The sequence below is a fragment of the Pantherophis guttatus genome, chromosome 1, assembly GCF_059756535.1.
Source record: "Pantherophis guttatus breed Tessera chromosome 1, ASM5975653v1, whole genome shotgun sequence".
NCBI classification, from domain to species: Eukaryota; Metazoa; Chordata; class Lepidosauria; order Squamata; family Colubridae; genus Pantherophis; species Pantherophis guttatus.
The window spans coordinates 103,647,924-103,671,441 of NC_142063.1; the positions used below are offsets into that span (position 1 = coordinate 103,647,924).

General features: G+C 43.5%; 1 protein-coding gene across 2 annotated transcripts in view; it reads right to left on the bottom strand.

Annotated features, from left to right (window-relative positions):
- Window positions 1-8,452: 8,452 nt before the first annotated feature.
- Window positions 8,453-23,518, bottom strand: part of KCNQ1 (potassium voltage-gated channel subfamily Q member 1) — a 364,521-nt gene continuing 349,455 nt past the window's right edge. For both annotated transcript variants that reach the window (XM_034416897.3, XM_034416896.3), the window contains one exon: window positions 8,453-8,830. In XM_034416897.3, coding sequence (XP_034272788.1) covers window positions 8,642-8,830 — 189 coding nt within the window. In that variant the 3' untranslated portion in view covers window positions 8,453-8,641. The remainder of the gene's footprint in view (window positions 8,831-23,518) is intronic.

Genomic DNA, 23,518 nt, shown 5'->3' on the forward strand with positions numbered 1-23,518 from the left:
TTTTTAGTAGGTCAAATTCTTTTGTTGGCCATGGATTCCACAATTATGAATTCTGGACGTTTTGCCCCCAGCAGTGATGATGGCTCGTATTTTGTATGTTTTAAAAGGCAATTAGACAAATAAGAAGAAATAAATATAGTTTTCTGGATGGTTGAAAGTTTAATTTGGGTGAATGACAAAGAATGGGTCTCCTTGTGGAATTCTCAGTAGCATCTGCATGGTCGCAGTTGGAAACCAGCTGCAGCATCAGACAGACTATTGCAGAAACATCATAAACAGTTTCTTCATTTCAGTGAGACATGTAAATAATAAAAAGTCATCCTCTGATCCTGAATGTGTTCCACGCTAATTCATAAAACCAGAGGTTGCTTTGGTAACAAACATTTGCAGTGGTGACCTGGCTATTTCTATGAATTTATATTGAAATGCAGCAGGAACAGATGGTCAAATCTGCTACAGTTTGGGCTTTTGGTTAAGTACAATGATATTATCCAGTTATGGTGTCCCCTTTTTGAATCTCTAGAGCTGTGATGGCGAACCTATGGCACACGTGCCAGAAGTGGCACACAGAGCCATCTCTCTGGGCACGCCAGCGGTTGTCTGTTGCTCTTCTGGCTCGTCTTTGCACGCGTGGGAGCACTGGAAACTGGAAGAGCAGCTCCCCGCTGCGCGTATGCACGCCAGGAAGCTGCGCTTCCGGTTTCCGGTGCACGCATGCATGCTGGCCAGCTGGTCTTTGCATGTGCATGCATGCCAAAAACCGGAATACCAGGTGACTGGCACACATGTGCATGCCAGAAACCAGAAGCTCAGCTTCCCGGCGCACACACGCGCGCTGGGGAACTGCTCTTCTGGTTTCCGGTGCTTCTCCTTGCGCGTTCGCTCCTGTTTCGTCACTCGGTACTGAAAAGGTTTGCCAACACTGCTCTAGTGTTTAGTTGTGTAAAATTATATGGAACAAAAAAACCTGAGAAAGTACTTCATAATTACCTGCCGTTTCCTCCTCCCTCCAATATCTTAAATATAACTGCTATCAGATCATCAATTCTTAAACGGTTTAAATTATCTACAATTCTAAGTATTTTGTTTTCTAATTTTTAGGACAGGAGTTATTGCAAAAGGGATTTGGATGAGTTCCGTCTTTACTTGCATCCTTCAATATTCATTTCCATATAAGGGAAAAGTTCAAAGTGTTATTCTATGCAAAAGAGTTCCTTCTAAATCTTATACACTCGATCTAAAAATTTCCAATTAGCATTAAATAATATATCATCATTAAAATGTCCTATATTAACCTGTCTTTAGGAAACAATGGAAGTATTATGGGCACAGATAGAAAAAGAATACAAATATATTCTCTGTGACATCAATGTGAATCAGAAGAACGCTAACATCTCCAAATAAAAGTCATAATATCTGGCTTTTAAAGAACTACATTTTGGAAAGCATTTAGATACAGTATCCGCAGCTCTGTAGTTATGATTGTGCACTTACTATTTAATACTATTCTGGTTTCCATGCTGTCCTTGGACATAGAATTTTATGACTTTTATCTCCTTATAGCAATTTAGATTTAATTTTCATGAATAAATGGTAATGTTACCAAACAGACAGGCTTTAAAGACTTCTATACCTCACTTTCTATGCTTATTCTTGAGTAATACTCAGTAATGCACAGAAGTATCACGTCAGAAGAGGATTTCCGCCATTAAGATGCTCATCTGTCATTAAGGGAAGGCTGATAGATGAAGGATCATCAATGGAACAGAAGATGCATCTATAGTGACAATATCTGGGCCACAAACTTCCAAACAGAAGATTAGAGGCTTTAAAGTGTTAGAATTGTTTCTGTCTTTGTATTGCTGTTGCCAACTATATTTTTGCAGCCTAGATATAGTTGACATCCCAACTTTTTCACACTTGTAGCTTCTGAATAGTATAGTTTCAAATTCCTATGCCCTAAAACCGTGATGGAGAACCTATGGCACACGTGCCACAGGTGGCACACGGAGCAATATCTGTGGGCATGCAAGCGTTGCCCTAGCTCAGCGCCAGCTGATTTTCAGGCCTTCTGGGCCCACTGGAAGTCGGGAAACGAGCTGTTTCCAGCCTCTGGAGGGCCTCCGAGGGGATGGGGAAGGCATTTTCGCCCGTCCCAGGCTCCAAGAAAGCCTCTGGAGCCTGGGAAGGGCGAAAAACAGGCCTACCAGGCCCACCAGTAACCTTTTTGCTGTTGCGTGCCAAAAGCGGAGGGAGCGCAGGGGGGTTGTGCGCACATGTGCGGGGCCCGGGGGGCAGGGGTGTGTTCTGTAATTTTTTACTACTGGTTCGGTGGGTGTGGCTAGGTGGGGGACGTGACTGATTGTGCATGGTCAACATGTCACTCACGCACTCAGTTACATGACCCCCACAAGCCACGCCCACCGAAAAGGTGGCTAAAGTTTTTGGGACTTTTTGAAACTTTTTTTGACACTCCGGCCCCATATCCACGCATGGGGATGCATGGGGTGGCGGTGGTCGTCTCGGCTTTCTCTCTGTTGCCCTTCCTGGCTGAAAAGCGCCCCTTCTCACCTCTGACGGGCCTTTCTTGTGGTTGCAGCCGGAGCAACCCACTCCGCCAGCTCAGGGCAGTGGACTCAGCTGTAGCCCAGACGAGCCAAGGAACTGCGGGGAGCCTCCCGCGTGTTTATTTATTTATTTATTTATTTATTCGCATTTCTATACCGCCCTTCTCCTTTCGGACTCAGGGCGGTGAACAGCCAGATAAAAAACATCTATACAAACATCACAATTAAAATAGAATTAAGATAATTTATAAATTTGGCTCATAATTTAAAACTTGTCAATTAAAATAAATATTAAAATTTTAAAAATTTTAAAACTAACCCTAAAATCAGGACAGACCGGCTAGTTGAAAAAAATGAGTTTTTAGGGCCCGACGAAAAATCCGGAGGTCGGAGATCACTCGTATCTCTGGGGGTAGATTGTTCCATAGGGTAGGTGCCACCACAGAGAAGGCTCTCCTCCTGGGGGTCGTCAGCCGGCATTGTCTGGCCGACGGCACCCTGAGGAGGCCCTCTCTGTGGGAGCGAACCGGCCGGTGGGAGGCTATTGGTGGCAGAAGGCGGTCCCGTAAGTACCCTGGCCCTAAGCCATGGAGCGCTTTAAAGGTAATCACCAACACCTTGAAGCGCACCCGGAAGTCCACCGGAAGCCAATGCAGCTCGCGCAGGAGAGGAGTCACATGGGAGCGCCCCGTCGCTCCCATAATCCCCCGCGCAGCCGCATTCTGCACCAGTTGGAGCCTCCGGGTGCACCCCAAGGGGAGCCCCATGTAGAGAGCGTTACAATAGTCCAGACGAGAAGTGACGAGTGCTTGAGTGACCGTGCGTAGGGAGTCCCGGTCCAGAAAGGGACGCAACTGGCGTATCAGGCGAACCTGACAAAAAGCCCTCCTGGCCACGGCTGTCATATGCCCTTCTAAGGACAGCCGCGCATCCAGGAGGACACCCAAGTTGCGGGCCCTCTCTGTGGGGGCCAATGATTCGCCCCCAATAACCAGCGATGGCGTCAGCTGGCTATACCGGGACGCCGGCAGCCACAGCCACTCGGTCTTGGAAGGGTTGAGTCGAAGCCTGTTTCTCCCCATCCAGACCCGCACGGCCTCCAGGCACTGGGACATCACTTCCAAGGCATCATTGGGATGGTCTGGGGTGGAAATGTACAGCTGAGTGTCATCAGCGTACTGATGGAACTCCACCCCAAAACCACGGATGATCTCACCCAGCGGCTTCACATAAATGTTGAACAGGAGGGGCGAGAGGACCGACCCTTGCGGCACCCCACAAACAAGGCGCCTTGGGGTCGACCGCTGCCCCCCTGTCAACACAGATTGCGACCGGTCGGAGAGATAGGAGGAGAACCACCGCAAAACAGTGCCCCCCACTCCCAGTCCCTCCAGCCGGCGCAACATGATACCATGGTCGATGGTATCAAAAGCCGCTGAGAGGTCTAATAGGACCAGGATAGAGGAATAACCCCTATCCCGGGCCCTCCAGAGATCATCCACCAACGCGACCAATGCCGTTTCCGTGCTGTACCCAGGTCTGAAGCCGGACTGGAGCGGAGTGTTGCACCTCCTCCCAGCCTTCCCCCCGTACCTCCGCACCATTTTCAGGCACCCAGCTTACCGGGCTGCCCCCATCCCTGTTGCGGCTCCAACAGAGGCGGCTTCAGGAGATGCTGGCGGCATGGAGGCGCAGGCAAAGGCTGGGAGGGGGATGCAACACATGGGAGGCTCCCCGCAGTTCCTCAGCTCGTCTGGGCTGTTGCTGATTGAGATGCTTTAGCAGCCATGAGCTGCGCTTTCCTCCAAGTTTTACAGAGAGAAGCACCTGTTTCCCTTTGCCGCTCACAGCGCTTAGAGGAAAGCATGGCTCATGGCTGCTACTGGGCTGCCCCAGTCCCTATCGCCCCCATGGAGAGGGTTCGCAACTTGGGTGTCCTCCTGGACTCACGGCTGTCTTTAGAAGAGCACATGACGGCCGTGGCCAGGGGGACTTTTTATCAGGTCCGCCTGATTCGCCAGTTGCGTCCCTTTCTGGATCGGGACTCGTTAAATACGGTCACTCATGCTCTCGTTACTTCCCGCTTGGACTACTGCAATGTTCTCTACATGGGGCTCCCCTTGAGGAGCACCCGGAGGCTCCAGCTGGTCCAGAATGCGGCCGCGCGGGTGGTTATGGGAGCGACGTGGCGCTCCCATGTGACCCCCCTCCTGCGCGAGCTGCACTGGCTCCTGGTGGTCTTCCGGGTGTGCTTCAAGGTTTTGGTTACCACCTTTAGAACGCTCCATGGCATCGGACCGGGGTATCTACGAGACCGCCTTCTGCTACCAATAGCCTCTCACCGACCAGTACGCTCCCATAGAGAGGGGCTCCTCAGGGTGCCGTCGGCCAAACAGTGTCGACTGGCGGCCCCCAGGGGGAGAGCCTTCTCTGTGGGGGCACCTACCATCTGGAACGAGCTCCCCCCAGAGATACGGAAGATCCCGGACCTGCGCACGTTTCGCCGTGCTCTCAAAACTTTTCTATTTCAGCAAGCTGGCCTTGCCTAACTCCCATCTTTTAAATTTTTAAATTTAAATTTTTAATTTGTGATTTTATAAATTGGGTGTTTTAATCTGTGTTTCAGCCGAAATATTTAATAATTTTAAGGGATTTTTTAATATTTGTATTATCTGTATTTTATCTTGGCTGTTCACTGCCCTGAGTCCTTCGGGAGTAGGGCGGTATAGAAATTTGATTAATAAATAAATAAATAAATAAATATCGCAGTTCCAATGGCAGCGGCTTTGGGAGATGCTGGTGGCACGGAGGCGCGAGTGAAGGCTGAGAGGGGGATGCAACATGTGGAGGGCCAAGTCTGCTCTCCTTCGCCTCCCCACACTTGTTTACCCGTTCCAGAGAGCTCGGGCTACACCTCCCTCCGACCCAGCCGCCTTCCTTTCTGGTGTCGCTCCTGAGTGAACTCTTCTGTCCTCGGCTGTTGCAAAGAAGTAGCAGCTCTGGGTGTGCCACGCCCGCTTCGTTCTCTTTGAGAGCCGCTTTGCAACTTGTTTGCAAAGCAGCTCTCAAAGAGAAAGAAGCGGGCATAGTGCACTCAGAGCTGCCGCTTCTTCACAACAGCTGAGGACTTCTTCTGCTTTGAGCTCCGAGCTGTGGGGAGGGGGGGGCAGCTGCAATGCTGGCAGCTTTGTGGTTTGTTTTCTTTTACCTTGTCTAGGCGACTTTGTAATTAAAGGCTGCTCTGTGCCTTTTGATCTTTCTTGGGCGCGGAGAAAAGTGAGCCTGTGCGAAGGGACTGAGCCTGCTGCTGAATTTGGAAGCCGAGAGACTTCTTTTCCACCCAGCAACTGGCGCACAGCTCCGGAAAGACCTCCGGTTGCTGCCGCCATCTTCGCGCATGCGCAGCTTTCTTCTCACCAGCTGAAAGACTTTTCGGCACCCTGTGGCCAGGCGGCTGAGAGGCTTCTTTGCTCCGGTCAGCTCCAGGTGGGTGAGCAAGCAGCGACCGAGGAACCGGTTTGGGGGCGTGGCCTGGCTGCCATTACTACCGGTTCGGAAAACTACTTCCTAAAGTTACTCCTATTTGGTAGGACCGGGCCAAACCGGGAGCAACCCACCACTTCCAGGGGTGCATTGAATTATGGGTGTGGGCACACGTGTGCGCTCCCCCCATGCTCCCCCTTTTGGCACGCGACGGTAAAAATGTTAGCCATCACTGCCCTAAAACATGAAGCTGTGTATTTGAGACTACCTTTATGTGACAGAGAAACATTTTCCTCATGGAAACTACAAAGGAAACTTAGATATAGATATTTGTCGAACTCGGCGTCAGTTCATACAGTTCTGATTGTTCCCCTCCCCTGGGTTTAGAAAGCCCTCTCTTTCTCCAGTTTTCTTTGGTTTTTGATTCCCAATAGGAATATGTATGCTCATAGAAAGATTAGTTAGTACTTGGTGATTCATAGCTGAGTATGAGAACCAATTTATGCTCGAGATGAAGAGAGGCAATATGAACATCCCATCTATGATTCTGATGCTACCTGACCATACAATTTAAATATCCTTTCCCAAAGGAGCTAGAACCCTGATTTAAACAGAAAATAAATATCAAATGAGATTTCCAGAGAGCTAAATTCCAGCATCTGCTCTGCATAAGAACATGGATATAGCTCTTGTTGTCATCCTGGATATGGGGTCCCCCCCCCACAAAAGAGCCAATTGTATTAACAGAACAGGATTTGCAGAAACATAAGATATGCCAGCTTTCCATTTCTGTAACAGCTTGGATATAAAGAAAGAACCCCCCAGCAGATGAGCGCAGAGCCATTTCCACATTCAGCAAGTAGAACTTCTCTGCAATAACCAAACAAACTCAAGAGCTTGTATATCTTAGCATGAACAATATTCACAAATTACTGTTGGACATTATGTATTAGTGTGCCAGGAAAAGAAAGAAACGAATGTGTATCTGACTTGGCAGTACATTTTCAAATAAAGTTCAAAGCTGCTGTTTCCCCAAAGCATCACATTCAAACTCCTAATCAACAAGATCCAGTTATTCTAGACCTTATTGCTGTACACTGAGAAATAAACTAAATCTACTTCAATACACAAAGCTGTGTGCTTTGAAAGCTCTTTCTGAAAAATATACCCAGGATAGTAATAAATACTACAGAATATAAATTATTTGGCAGTAATATAATTGCTATTTTTAAAAAGTTCCTATTCAATATTTCAATGTCCCAATTCCATTACAATATTATACAAAAGAAATCTTTCTTTACAAACAATACAGTTTTTGATTAAAGCACTGATTCTTCCTTGAAGAGAGGCAGATTTTTGTTTTAAATGTGGTAGGTTTCACAATATTGTGTAGAATAAACAAGGAAAATGGAGTGTGGGAGGAAAATTATTCAGTGTATACTCTTGCCAGTCCGCAGAATGGCAATTTATGTACATTCTCTTTTGGAATCTAGTGCGCAAAACTATATCACTATCAGCAGAGTCATAAATAGAATTCAGATCTAACTAAGTTCAAGTATTATTCTTACTGAAGGGCCATAGGATGCAATTAGCCAAGCAAAGTTGTGGAATTTTCAAACTACTTCTATTGTGTATGATTGTGCATGACTTCAGAATGATATTTGAAGCAGCAGCAGTTGCACAATATCCTGGGCACATACACTGATTGTCTTTTTGCTAATATCAGGACCAATTACAGGTAGTCCTTGGCTTACAACCATTTGTTTAGTGTCTGCTTGAACTAACAGCAGCACTGAAAAAAGTGACTTATGACCAGTTTTGCGCTTATTGCCATTGCACCATCCCCATAGTCATGTGATCCAAGATTCAGGCACTTAGCAGCCAGCATGTATTTCCTAGGATCATGGGATCACATTTGTGACTTTTCCAGCCGGCTTCTGACAAGCAAATTCAATGGGGGAACTGGATCAGGGGTGGGTTCTACTTACCTTTACTACCGGTCCGTATAAAAAGCTTCTGTGCATGTGCAGATCACCTATGATGACGTCCGGGTCAGTGAGCGGAGCCTCCTGCCAGTTTTACTACCGGTTCTTGCGAACTGGTCCGAACCGGAGGCAACCCACCACTGAACTGGATGTGCTTAATGATTGTAGGATTCCCTTAAGAACTGCAATGACTATTCACTTAACAACTATGGCAACATGTTGTAAAATCAGGCATGATTCACTATCTTCCTAAGTAACAGAAATTCTGGTCCCAATTGTGGTCATAAGCCAAGGACTACCTGTACTCTTTTAATATTGCGATCAATTGTAGCAGAATTATTTACACCCACACCCACACACAAAAAGAAATTAGAGCTCCTGAATGCATCACATGAATAAAGAATAACAACACAGTGTGGGTTTTAAGGTTTGGTAGTTGTCTGAATTATTCTCTTTGGAACAACAGATAAGAAGATAGTAAAATTATCTTAAAAGTAATGTGTCAGGCTTGTATGGCTGATTCTGAGCTTAAATTTATCCCCAACCCCCATCAAGATTCATAATATTGAGTGTCAGTTTCATGAAAGGAAACAAATCTCTGAGGCATCAGGAACCATCGTCTTGCTTTGGAACTGTTAGTTGTTCATAGGTTGGGAGAGCGCTGCTGGAAAGTAGGCTAGAGCTGACATCATTCTTGGGAGATGCTTTGGTACTGCCTTGGTTTCCTTGCTGGCTGGAAAGCAGGCGGTGCAGCAAATCTGTGATGTGATTCAGCTTCTGGTCTATTTGGACTACCTGTGAAGACCAACAAAACAACATTCAGCATTTAGGTGAACTTCTAGGCCAGAGGTCTTCAAACTTGACAGCTTTAAGACTTGTGGACTTCAACTCCCAGAATTCTCCAGCCAACTATGCCCCTGTTCTAGGCAGTGTTTGAAAGCCAGATTTAGCACCAATACTTCCGTCTGGTAGGATTTTGAGGCAGACGTTGTAACAGTTGAAATAGTAACAGAGGTGGAAGGGACCTTGGAGGTCATCTAGTCCAACCCCCTGCTCACGCAGATGACCTGTACTAGGGATTCGAACTGCTGAACCGCCAACCTTTCTGATCGACAAGCTCATGGTCTTAGCCACTGAGCCACCCAGTCAGGCTAAGTCCAAGATCCCACCCAGCAGAATGAGCAGCTCTATACCACCCTGAAAGAGAAGCTTGTAAAACTATTAGACTGAGTGGTTGCAGAATTAATCATTAATTAATTAATTAATAAGAACAGAGCTGAGGGATCTTGGAGGCCTTCTAGTTCAACCCCCGTGCTCAAGCAGGAGACCCTATAACATTTCAGACATGGCTGTCCAGTCCTTTCTTAAAAACCTCCATGATGAAGCATCCACAACTTCTGAAAGCAAGCTGTTCCACTGATTGATTGTCCTCACTGTTAGTAAGTTTCTCCTTAATTCCAGGCTGCTTCTCTCCCTGATTAGTTTCCATCCATTGTTTCTTGTCCTGCCTTTTGGTGCTTTGGAAAATAAGTTGACCCCCTTTTCTTTGTAGCAGCCTCTCAACTAGTGGAATACTGCTATCGTGTCACCCATAGTCCTTCTTTTCTCTAGGCTAGCCAAACCCAAATCCCTGGATGAATAAATACTTGCTCATCATACAGGTATGATCTAAACCTAGACAAAGATAGAAATACAAATTAGTAATATAACGAGGGCTACCAGTAGGAATTCCCCATGAGATGCTTTCTTGGCAGATCAACATGACTCCAATAAGCACAGCTCAGTGGAATAATGAGGAATTTATAATTTTGGAATAATGAGGAAAAACAATTGCTGAATTGCCCCTGAGCATATGTGAAGCTGACCTGTCCAAGAGAACAAGAGGAACAAGACTAGCTCTGTGGTTAATCCTGAATTGTTCTCAAATACTGAACATGTTGAGGGTAGCAGGAAAGAGAAAAGGAGAAGCGACTGAGGAAGCCTGTATAAAATGAAGACAGTAAGTATCCCTGGAAAGTGATAGGAAAACAGGAAGTACCCCATAATATTTCACAATAGAATCCCCCTCCTTACGTGACATTAGTGCCCACAACAGCAGAAAGTAAAAGCAGAAATACTATTTTCATAGTGAGAGGCGGGATGAATCCCAGAATTTTGACAATCACTGTTAAACCTGGATTGGGATACCTTTGGTTAAAAATCTCTCTCTTTTGTAAATGATGTCATGAGAACAAGGGGATCTCAAGCTATTAAAAAAAAAATAAACAAAAGCAAAAGAACCCAAAAAGCCACACTGTCATCTAGAAGACTTCTTAGACTTGATGCTTTGTTGCCCTTGAGTGTGTGCCCATTTTAAAATGAGGAGCTCCATGCCTGGAGCACATAGCTGAAATACCAGAACAAAAGCTGGCATGAGGGGGAAAGCTGACCTCTAACTATCTACATACAATATCAAAACAAATGATGGTAATTGGGAAATGAAAGAGAGAGAGAGAGAGACTGCTGGGAAGGCTGATGTTTTTGGGATCCCAGCAATAAGAGATTTGTGGAACTTGAGCCACTCAATAGCAGTATGGGTAATATCTTTAGCCCCTGGTGCCCTGCTTTGTTCTTCTAGGATAAGAGAGCATGGGAGAATAAGCAGCACCAAGGCTTACTTGGCATGAGACAGTCTACCCCTACATTTCACTTAACTGTGCTAGCTGGCACTGTAGTTAGAGGAGGGCAGAATAAAAAGCCTTGCTAATTCTTTTCCCACTTACAATGGAAAGGATGCCTTTTGTCTCAAAATGGCTATGGTGGGCAATATAGAATAAGGGAATCTAATGTTCTCATGCTCGGATTTAGCTTCTACTTAATTCTAGGGATAATAGGAACCTAAAATGAAAAGGAGACAGCACACTGAGAGGCTAAAAATGACACCAATTTGACAAACTAAAAACAAATGTCAGAAATAATTAAACAGATGAGGTATAGGGGAATCAGGGGGAAAAAACTCCATCTGATTTTCAACATAACCCCAATGGCGTGAAATCACCTTGTGATGTTTTCTCCCATGTAAACGAGTCAAAATGTAGCCAAATATGCCCACATGCAAACTTTTCCCCAGCCCCAAAATGAGGTGCATAAAACAGAGAAACAAGTGGTTAAAAAAACCCAACTCTTTGTGACCTGCCAGAATGAATGAGGTAAAGATAATGTTCTTGACCTTTCAATCAATGATTGGGTTTAAATATGGTTCTCTCCACTAAAAAAAATTAGTAGCTGATCACAAATCCAGATTATAGGCCTTACTCTAGGAATGAGTACTCCAGCCCTCTTCTCCCTGCTGACCCCTGACCCCGGAGAGGTGCTGAAGCCAGCGGTAAACCAGTTTCACAGAAATAAATCTCTCTATGTCTGGTTATCGTCCAAGCATCATTCTGGACAGTAAAAGATAATAAGTCTGAGCAAAATGTCAACAAACCTGGAGAATTTCAAGTGCAGTTCAAATGTTTTTCAACCAAAAGAGAATACTGTTTTTGTCAAATAATTTGGACATTTGCAGGGAAGCAGATACAGAAACCACAAAAATACAAGGTGTTGGAGGATACATTGCAGCTGGGTTTTTCTCCCTCACAATGCAAAACAAAGACTGCAATCCTCAAGCCACTTAATTCCAAAATAAGTGGTGAGAGGATTGCAACCAAAATATCTGTGAGAGATTGTGTTGGCTATTTGTCACACAGACATTATCTTATACTATAAATGTGAATTTATTTGCTTGGTGGGAAAAGCATTGGAAGAGAAATCCAAGACAGGGCATAGTAGATACTTTTTAAAAAACAAAAAAAAAAAATTACTGCAATTGTTTATGAAACTGGAGAAATCAAATCTAGGCTACAAAAATCCAGATAACCACTAGAGAACAGCAAAGAGCTATTAGTTACCTCTCAATAATCACACGTACTTTTGCAGCCCAGATTAGACAATGGAATACTTTTTGGAAAGCATAGAATGGGATAAGCAAGGTATCAGAGCTCTTATTTCATTTTATTCATTAGATTTATGCACCAACTTTCCTTCAGATGCCCGGGATAGAGTATATAACATTCACTTATCTCGTTTTCCCCTGCAACAATAACTGTGAGATTGATCAGACTGAGAGACAATGACTGAACCAAAGTCACCTAATGAACTTCAGTGGCTTTGGGGGGGGGGGGGGGAGGGAGCTTGAACCTCTGAAATCTTGGAATTTTACTTTCACAGCCTCACAGCTAATTTAAAAGGATAGTTTCTGTTCAAATCTCTGCTGTGAAGTGACTGCTTGTTGATGTTAAAATACTGCTGCTTATTACTATTACACACAAAATATTCTGCAAATTGTCCCTTAGTTCAACATATACTGAAGATATATGAAGATGAAGATTCCATACCTGTAGCATATATACGCTAGTCGATGCATGATATGCCATATGCAAAATAAATTATACTGAAGACCAGACAGTAAGCTGTCCACAGTTGTATGGATCCTTTTTCTTTAAGACCAAAACTGAAATCGGAAGTCATACGTTTCAGAATCCGGAGAATTTTCGTCCCTTTGTAATCAAAAGTAACTTGCAAATTGCTTTTCTTTACCAGCAGAAAAATACCAAAAATGTACAAATATTGTACCAAAATGAGCAATACATTTTTTTTAAAGATAGGAACAGCCTGTGAAAATATCATGGATGAAAATGAGAGTTATGTAGTCCTTTCCCTACATTATTTTGATTTTCTTTCTTCACTTTCCTTTGGTAAACAGAATACATAGAATCTCCACAGACCTTTAGCTATGAACTTCGGGATGAACACCCTTCGAATGGTGCGGGAGTATGAATGGATTTCCAGAAAAGCTGCAGACTACAGGAATCATTTGTGCTTCAGTTTGAGACGCAGACAACACAGACTCATCCCCAACAGCCTGCGCCTGCCTTCAACAGTGAAGGGACACAGGGCAGAAATCATCCTGCAGCCAAAGTAGGCTCCACACCCATTTGCACTACTCAGGTGACCCTGGGGACACAGATAAACCTCCAAGTGGCCTCAATGACTCTCTAAAAGGAGACAAATGACCAGCTGTCTGCAAGGAATATAAATCCTTCCATTCCCCACCATCCAGTCAGAGTTGAAGAATCCTCTTGGATGAGAAGCGAAACGTCTTCAAAGAAAAAACAAGAAAGTCCAGTTGCTTCCTGAAAAAAGCACCTTTGGGTCTTCTGATTGTTATGACTTGACTTAGATTGCAATTGCTTTGGCTGCTTTATTGGTGAGTTTTAACATTTATAAATGGCTTTGCTTGGTATCTACATACTACTAAAATCCTTCTCGTGATGATCTTTAACTAGGCAGTGCATCATGGGCAACGATTTTTGAACCAAAGTGCTTCAAGTAGCTAACTTACAGAATGTGTCCAAAATCCAGGACCCATGACACCTGGCGGCTGCTGCAGTCATGTAATGTTCATTTTCAATGTACCGTGACAGTTTCCCAGCCAGGCTCATAATCCCTTGCTCCCCTACCCAGCAGCAAGGAATGGACTCATTATGTGGCTCTTAAAGAAGCAACAACTTTAAGGTGCCTGAAGAAAGACCTGGATATTTTTTTTGTTTTCTCTACTCCTCCTCTGGCACTCAAAATGCATATTCATCTATAGCAATAGCACTTAGACTTATATGCTGCTTCACAGTGCTTTACAGCCCTCTCTAAGCGGTTTACAGAGTCAGCATATGGCTCCCAACAATCTGGGTCCTCATTTTACCCACCTCGGAAGGATAGAAGGCTGAGTCAAACTTGAGTTGGAGAGACTCGAATTGCCAAACTGCTGGCAATCAGCAGAAGCAGCCTGTAGTACTTCATTCCAATCACTGCGCCAGTGCGCAGTTCAAAGATAACCCATCTTTGTTCAGGAACTCAAGACACGTGCATATTGCTTCTTCAACCTCCTACATTTCTTCACAACAATCCTGTGAGGTAGGTTGGGCCGAAAGTAACCAAGTGAGCTGACGTGGCTGCAGATGGAATAGAAACTGGATCTCTCTGGTGTCAGTCAAATACATTAGCCATTTCACCTTAGTCCTTGCCCATCCTGTTTCATTTTTCAACTCTGAAAGTTAGTGGAGACCAGCCCCTCCTTCAACTGCTGGAACTCAGGTAGACCTCAGAAAGTCACATGACCCTATTTTTAAACTGCCTATGACAGCTTCCTGCCACAACTCAATGACAAAGATGTTGCCGTTGCTATAGCATCATCCAGTATTGCAGCAACACTGATGCTTAGCGGTAGGACAGTGCACTGAAAATCCAAGATACCCCTCAAAGTGAATGAAAATATGCTCTTTGTGACATCAAAGAAACTTCCAATACTGTAAATTTGCTTTGAGTTGCAAGGCTTATTGTCTGGGCTGAAAGCCCCATGGTTAGGAGGTCTAACCATGGTTAGGAGGTCTAACCCTTAGATATATGTCGCAAGAAAGAGCCTTTGGGAGAAAAATGAACTATTTAATTTTCTTTTCTTTAATACTGTTTGCCACTACGATGCAATTTATATCTGTTCAACTGATTCATTGAATGAACTTACATTGCTAGAAAATAATAATAAATGGAAAACACCATATTTTAAGAACACAATAGTGCTACAGAAAGCGACATGGTGCTGTATCCTTTAAATTCAATTAATTCCTGATAGTTTGCAATTGAATACCCGTTTAACATGGAAACACTGAAGTCAGTAAGACTTACTTTTGAACAAATATGCATAGGATATTCTGTAGTGTATCTTAGATTCACTGTACCCTACATTCTGCAATGAATAACGTTTTCAAACATATTTACTTGATTATAAAATTAGCTGCAGTGCCAGCAGTGTAATAAAAGCAAGGCAGGCAGAAAAAATTGCTGACTCCAGTGTAATCTCAGCTCCTCTGGACAGCCCTGAACCTTTCAGTTAAACAGCAAGCTGTACTAATAAGATATAAAAATAATTCAGACTAATTTGCCTCTTTCATACAAATGATGAGGAAAGTGATTCTTGGCTGGTGCATTAGCCATCCCAAAGGAGCCTCAAGTTTTATACAGTTGGATTCACTAGAATTGTAAAATTCATTATTTTATTTTTGCTGCTCAGCGGCCTTTTATAGTATTTTAAATTGAAATGCTTTTCTGCTGAAAAGGGGAACTTTCCTGCAACTCCTTTTAGTTACCAAATCAAATTTTGCTGTGAGGCAGAGATGATTCTACAAGGTTTTAGTAACAACGTGTTCTAATAACATGAATCCTCCACCCCCTTCTTAACTAGTCATATGCTAAGTTAAATGTGATTATCCCAAGTTGTCATTTACAGCTCAAATATAATTTTTATGTAAGCTAAAATATTTTTCCCTACTACTGTAAATCAACGATTGTGGAGAAGAATAAAGCAAAATGTTATCTTATAAGGCCATTATATTTTTCCTGCTTCCTGGAAAAGAAATGGCCTGAGTCACAGACATCCGTAAGATTCATGTTGATCAGATGTCTTGAACTAGAACATGAGATGGTGGCAGGGTGAGGTGGAGGAGAAACTTAATTCATATGTTCTGCTTCAGAATGCCTTACTGGAAATGCAAAGCTACTCTTTGGTGCAATTCACTGGAGGAGGACAAAGGGGTAAAAAGGGAGGAGAAAGAATAAACAGCAGTATAGGATATTAAAAATGTATCACGCTTGGATGGCCTGACTTTAGCTTTAACACAGACAAAGCAATTTGGCTGAGGCTAGGAAAAGGGGTAAGAAAAAAAAAGAGAGAGACAATGATCGGAGCCTTGTGAACATCACAGTATTAACACATACTAAAAGCAGTTGTGTGGACAAGCAAGAAGTTGGGTGAAATAATACAGAACTGTTCCCAATATGAAACCAAGTGCCTAAATCTGCAGACCAGAGAGTTTGCTTTGTGTGCTCTTTCGTATATTGTTCATGTGACTTCCCCCATCTCAATGAAAACAAGACAATAGTCATCTACGTAAGTTCAAAATTGAATGGGTTTGGCTTACATAGGTCTCAAAGTTGATAGTACAAGCTCAAAGAGCCTTGATAGTACAGTGGTCTAAGCACCCTGTTATTAACACAGCTGCCTGCAATTAATGCTGGTTCAAATCTCGCCAAGGCTCAAGGTTGACTCAGCCTTCCATCCTTTCTAAGGTAGGTGAAATAAGGACCCAGTTTGTGGGGGCAATAAGCTGACTTTGTATAAATATACAAAAAGGATGAAGGCTATTGCTTAATGCATTGTAAGCCGCCCTGAGTCTCCGGAGAAGGGCGGCATATAAATCAAATTAAAAAAAAAAAAAGTTACATGCAACGGTGTAGAAAATTAATGATAGGTTGCTAGCCATAAAGTTGCATGGATTCAAGATATATACTTCTCTCCAGCCAAAGTACAAATTTTGATACTGGGATCACTAACCTTTCCAAAAGGTCCTTTGGGAGCCAGGAGATGAAGATACACCCATAATTATTCAGTCTGCTTTTAGAAAGGGTTTCTGGAATGTTGGCCACTTGTCTATCATCTGCCAAACATACATTCATACATGTGTTGGTATGTGTGTGTGTATACATACACCCACATCCACGCTCCCACGTCCTCACTTTGGCAGTAATATAACACTGTACAAAAATAATCTCTTGTTTCAAAAAGTCCTCAAGCAATTATAGCGAGCAGTGAAAACTTGTAGATACATCAAGCATTGCTACAAACATATGGGAATTGTCAAGCTAAGACACTGTTCAAGATGTATAGTTTCTGGGCTGAGCAGTTATTAGATACACCCAGTCTAATGGAAAGAAAGAAAGAAAGGGAGAAAGGCCAGAGATTATTCTTTAACACTTTCCAGTGAAACATTTATATACAAAAGATGAATTAAGTGTTTGCTAAGGAGAGTAACATAAGAACAAGTGCCTCTTATACTGTTTTTAGCAATCAGTAGATCGTATAGAACAAAACTGACTTGCGTGATATAAGGATACATTGCATGCACAGGTATTCTCACATTTGTCTTTTCCATGGACACAGTGGTTGTATAACTTTTCGTATTGATCAACATCCTTAAGTGACTAAAGGTAGTTTGACAGGTAGTCCTCGACTTACAACCATCATTACAACTTTCGTTCAGTGACAGTTCAAAGTAACAACGACATTGAAAAAAAGTGAATTATGACTCTTTTTTTACACTTAGAGTAGACCATCGCAGCATCTCCATGGTCACGTGATCAAGATTTGGACACGTGGCAACTGGCATGTATTTATGATGGTTGCAATGTCCTGGGGTCATGTGATCAGTTTTTGGGAACTTCTGACAAGCAAAGTCAGTGGGGAAGCTGATTCACTTAAAAACTATGTTACTACTGTAACTTGACAACTGCAGTGATTCACTCAAATTTTAGCAAGGGGTTCTCTGCCCGGTTGCTGGGTGGGTGTGGCCATGGTAGGCATGACCTAGTCGGCCTCCTGCACCATAGTGGGGGGGACGGACGTTTTTGCCCTCCCCGTGCTCTGGAGGCTTTCTTCGAGCCTCTGGGAGGGCGAAAACAGCCTCCCCAGGCTCCGGAGGCCCTCTGGAGGCTGGAAACAGGCTTCCCGAAGTTTTGGTAGGCCAGTTTTTCGCCCTCCCCGAGCCTCCGTATGTGCCCTGCACTTACCTGCATCCAAAATGGGCTACGTGGGGACACCTGGGAGGGGCAGGGTGGGCGGGGCCAGCCAGGAGTGGGATTTGGGGTTCTCGGAACTGCACGGAATCTTAGCTAGAGGTTCTCCCGAACCCCTGCGAACCCCCAACAGCCCAGCCCTGCGAACCCCCAACAGCCCAGCCCTGGATTCACTTAACAACTATCGCAAGAAAGGTCATAAAAGGGGCAAAAATCACTTAATGTCTTGCTCAGCAATGGAAATTTGGACTCAATTGTGATTGTAAGTTGAGGACTATCTGTATTAGGGAACAAGAATCCATCTTAACACTTTTTTATGATCTGAACTTTCATGAGTCTGTTGGGTGTATTTGGTTTTTAAGTTCATTTGCTGGGATCCTCTTCATAATTTCATGGAGTTTGACAATTGCATCATCAGCTCAAACTCCTTATGGCAATGATGCCGAACGTTTTGGGCTCGGCATATCAAAAATTCAGAATATGCCTAACTTGATTCTGCTGGCTTGTCACCTCCGCTCCAAATCAATGAGAAACAATTCCTTTACATATTCATTTGTTTTTAAAAATATAGTCAAAATGAAGCTGTTCTGGTTGCCATTCTGACTGCCTCTGCAATTTTCACAAACAGTGCAAAGTCATACCCTATTCTTGTGGGATTTTTAGAGGCTCTGAAGCCTGCACAAGAGCATGGCCCTCTCATTGGACTTCTGGAGAGTTCTGAGGCTGGCAAGATCACACTTCATTCCTGCGTAGCCTCCATAGCCTCCCAAAATCACACAAATTCACACTCTGTTCTCGCATGTTTTTAGGAGCCTCCAGAGGCCACGTGACAGCATGGCCTTTGCATGCAACTTCCAGACCTTCCATAGGATGCATAACAGCACATTGCAGTCTTGTGTGGCCTCTGCAGCCTCTGCAAATCACAGAAGAATGGGGCATGCTTTCAAGAATAGTTGTCAGTTGTTGGCGAGTGCTTAGCATGTCATCCAAAATGTCGTGGCAGGTCACCTTTGACATGCGTGTCATAGGTTCATCAGCAGTGTTTTAAGGATCGACATATTACTTACCCCTATTAGCATGAAATACTTATTGGAAAAAAGTTCCCAATGAAAAAGCAAACAGCTGCCAAGCAGAACTGTCTTCCAAATAAACACTCTTTACTGATTTGTTGTGACTGTAACTGAACTTATTTGAGAGAAGAGACATCACTGTGTCCATGGCTATTTTAATCTCATGGCAGAAGATACATGGACAATGCAGTGACTCATTATCTACAGACAAAAGAGACCGATGAATAAGAAATCTCTGTAGCTGGCTCTGAAAGTTTTATGCCTTATATATATATACTGCATGCTATCTATTATGTACAGGTAGTCCTCAACTTACAACTGTTCTTTGAGTAACCGAAGTTACAACAGCACTGAAAAAAAGGTGACATTTAACATTTTTCACACTTACAACCATTGCAGAATCCACATGGTCAAAATTCAGCCGCTTGGCAACTGGTTCATATTTATGACGGTTGCAGTGTTCCTGGGGTCACGTGATCACCTTTTGCGACCTTTTGACAAACAAAGTCAATGGGGAAGCCAGATTCACTTAACAACCGTGTGACTAACTTAACAACTGCAATGATTCACTTAACACCTGTAGCAAAAAAAGTGGTAAAAATCACATGACAAATGCCTCACTTAGCAACAGAAATTTTGGGTTCAATTGTGGCAGTAAGTAGAGGACTACCTGTAAAACAATTATTTGCTAATATTAATGTACACTTTTATATGAATCTAGTACTTATAGTGGTCCTAAAAGAAGGACAATGAATTCTAAACATCCAGTGAGATATCCTAGATCAGTGATGGCTAACCTTTTTGCCATCGTGTGCCAAAAGTGGGGGGAGCGGGCGCGCGCGTGCCCACACCCATAATTCTATGCGCCCCGCCCCCATGCATATGTGCACGACCCCCCCATGCTTCCCCCACTTTTGGCATGTGATGGCACAGTGGGCCTGGTAGGCCCGTTTTTCGCTCTCCCCAGGCTCCAGAGCCTTTTTAGGAGCCTGAGGAGGTTGGAAACGGCCTGTTTGCCAACTTCCAGTGGGCCCAGAAGGCCCAAAAATCAGCTGACCGGCGTGCACATGTGCACCAGAGCTGAGCTCGAATGCCCACTGATATGTCTCTGCGTGCCACCTGTGGCACGCGTGCCATAGGTTCGCTATCCTGGTCCTAGATATTGGTGTCTTGTCCCTTTCTTCATATATGCATCCTAGGAATATGATTCATTCCCCAAGGTACCAGTTAGGTGCAGAGGGTGGGGTTGACTCTCCCCTTCTTTTCCTACTTGGGAACAGAATAATTCCTTAGCTGAAGTTATTCAACAGCTATCGCCTCTTTTTAAAGGTACTGCAAGTTGTTTTGCTATTAAATGGCAATGTCCCCTCAGCTTTCATTTCCTTTTATAAACTTAACGCAGCGGACTTTTTAGGGTTAAAAAAAAAGAAAAGAAAAGCAGAATGACTCCACAAGGAATAAAAGAACTTACTGAACACGCACTCCCCTCAGCTACACACTAAAAAACTTTGGTCCGCTTCCAAAGTGGACTGCTCTGCTTCTTGAATCCTTGGCTTTCATTCCAGTATGATACTAAAGCTATGACTAATAACCCCCTGCCTGTGCCTGCTGATAATTTCACTGTTGAGTAGCTATTCTGGTTCATCGTAATATGTCCTGAAGATGTCAAGACATTTTTTTTTAATTAAAAAAGGCTCAAAGATAAAATGTTCACAGGTCTCTAGCGCTATGAATGCTCCTCTCTCCCCCACTCCCATCCAATGCATTTAACATCCTTGCTGCTGCAGGCAGATGTTTTCTAGGATTCTTAGATATTCTTAGATGCTGGCTAAGACAATGGCTCCCTCTATCCCCTTCCTCCGTGTCTCACACATACATTTATTAATTCAAACCAGATTTGGGATTGTTCCCATCTTCTAAAGCAAACATGCCATGTATCATGTTGGGTGAGTTCAGTCCCTGCGTATGTTGTATTTCACGTCTCACTATTCCCAGGCAAGAAGATTGCTTTTAAAGTGTATAAAAGAAAAATACTTGCTTTGTTTGCTTCCCCCTCCCCCTTTTTGAACTATTTTCACTTTCAGAGTGACTCGAGCCTCATTTTACATTTACAACGAGAAACATTTGTAATGTTAATGAATTCTGACTTTGGAATTAATCTTCAGTGGAAACTGAGATGAAATAACTAACTTGCTAAGAAGAATTCATTTTAGAACCCTAAACTCTAAATCAGTGTTTTTCAAACTTGGCAACTTTTGAGATGTGTGGATTTCAACTCCCTTGCTGGCTGGGGAATTCTGGGAGTTGAAATCCACACATCTTAAAAAGTTGCCAAGCTTGGAAAATGCTGTTCTGAATCATTCGAGTAGCAGCCTTGGATTGATAACACCTGCATGTTCATTAGCTGGCACATCTCTTTAAACAATAACATCTGCACATGGGAACGAACCATCGCAAGCCTAATTTTTATAAGTGGAACGTCACAATCCATGTCATAATATGGCTTCTGAAAAGTCATCTGGCCACAGCAAAGCTAGTTTATACATTCAGTTGCAAGACACCAAGTGTTTAATTAACTCCCATGCATGCATATGTGTAACACTTCTTGTTGAGACAAATGCACGGGAAATCCATCCTTGTCAGCCATGTTTTGGAATCAAGAGCAGACTCCAGTAAAGGCAGACATACATCTGCATGATTATATACGAGCAGTCCTCAGGTTTCGACCAGAATTGAGCCCAAAATTTCCACTGCTAAACAAGACAGTTGTCAAGTGAATTTTGCCCCATTTTTATGACCTTTCTTGTTATAGTTATTAAGTGAATCACTGCAATTGTTAAGTTAGTAACAATGGTTGTTAAATGACCCTGGCTTCCCAATTGATTTTGTTTGTCAAAGGGTTGCAAAAGCTGACCACATGACTCTAGCACACTGCAATCATCATAAGTACCTGCCAGTTGCTAAGCATCCGAATTTTGATCAGGTGACCATGAGAAGGCTGCAATGGTTGTGAAAACAGTCATAAGTAACTTTCTGCAGTGCTGTTGTAATTTCAAATGGTCACTAAAGAAATGGTTGTAAGTTGAGGACTACCTGTATCTCAGTCTTACTTTCCCTATGGCAAAACAGAGAGAGGTATCCTCTTATGGCCATGGAAATGTACAGTCCTCCAGTTAACAGATAAACCTACCAACTTACTGCCCCACAGCGGAGCCTATTCTGTTTCAATGAGAGGAGGAGGTGGGGCAACTGGTACTCTTCTTAAATTTTTAATGTGAGACAATTTAAGAACAGGGACTGACAGATTTCCCTTTCTGCATCTCCCCTTTTACCTAGAGTTACTGGCTAGCAGAAAAAACATCACTGGTTGCTATCCTTAACTCTAACATTGGGTGACTTTGGAGAATACTGGGGATAGAGGCTTGTCTAATGTTCTTGTAAAGAAGGCCACTTCAGTTTGTTTTTTAAAACCTGCTAAGCATGCTTCTGAAAGAACCAAACTTATGCACGCCCCCCCCTCAAATACTCTAAAGGCCGTACACGAAAGGATTCTCCTGTGTCCTGCTGCTGCACGTGACCCAAAAAAGGATGAAATACATGTTCAGAAACAGTCTGGCTAGCAGGCGGACGCTACAGGCATAGCAGAGGAATTCAAGAGAGCTCCCTGCCCCTTCAGCCAATATCCCCTACCAGATATGGGCGACCTGTCAATCAGGCACAAAGTGAAATGAAAGGAAGTCATCATCAATGCTGCAAGGGAATGGGCGGATTGAGATGTTCTGACCAGGGGTGGGTTCTATTTACCTTTACTACCGGTTTGCAATGGGGCTGCGTGTGCATGCATACTTCGCTCGCTTGCTTGCATGCACTTCTGCGCAGAAGCTTCCTGATGATGTCTGGATCGGTGGGCGGAGCCTCCTGCCGGTTTTACTACTGGTTCTTGCGAACTGGTCTGAGCCGGGGGCAACCCACCATTGGTTCTGACTGGGAGCAACGTCCTGCAACAACTGTTACTTGATACTTGGCTTTAAAGAACTCCTGTCAATTTCATTCTGGCTTTCATATATCTCAAACTGCATGAGAATGGCAGCATAGATGTGGCTGGCTACAACATAACAAGTAGTTATTATGAATAATAGCATTAGTGCAAGCAAAACGCAGGCCAGTGTTTTTCAACCTTAGCAGCTTGAAGATGTGTGAATTTCAACTTCCAGAATTCCCCAAAGCAATGAAGTCCACATATCTTCAAGCTGCTAAGGTTGAGAAACACTGGCTTACACTGTTCTCCCCACTTCCCCGTAATAAAACCAGTAGAAAGTACAGCTGTCTGTAATTCTTTGCAGCCAAAAAGAGTAACCTACAATATATACATTTGGAATACCCTGTTTCCCCCCCAAATAAGACATCCCCTGATAATAAGCCCAATTGGGTTTTTGAGCACGTGGCAATAAGGCCAAGCATTTATTTCTGGGTTCAAAAAAAATAAGAAAGGGTCTTATTTTTGGGGAAACATGGGTACAATCAGCAATAAACAGTTCTCAGGTGGCAGTACCTGTGTCTTTTTTATGGTTTAAATCAACTAGAGTTTCAGGTTTGATTTTTTTAGGATAGGTTTACAGTTTTTTCCCCCAAAAGATTGCTAAATGCATGTTTTAAAAATAAGTGTAGCACTCTTCATTTTTGCAGTTCAAACCAAAATGAACTTGGAGGG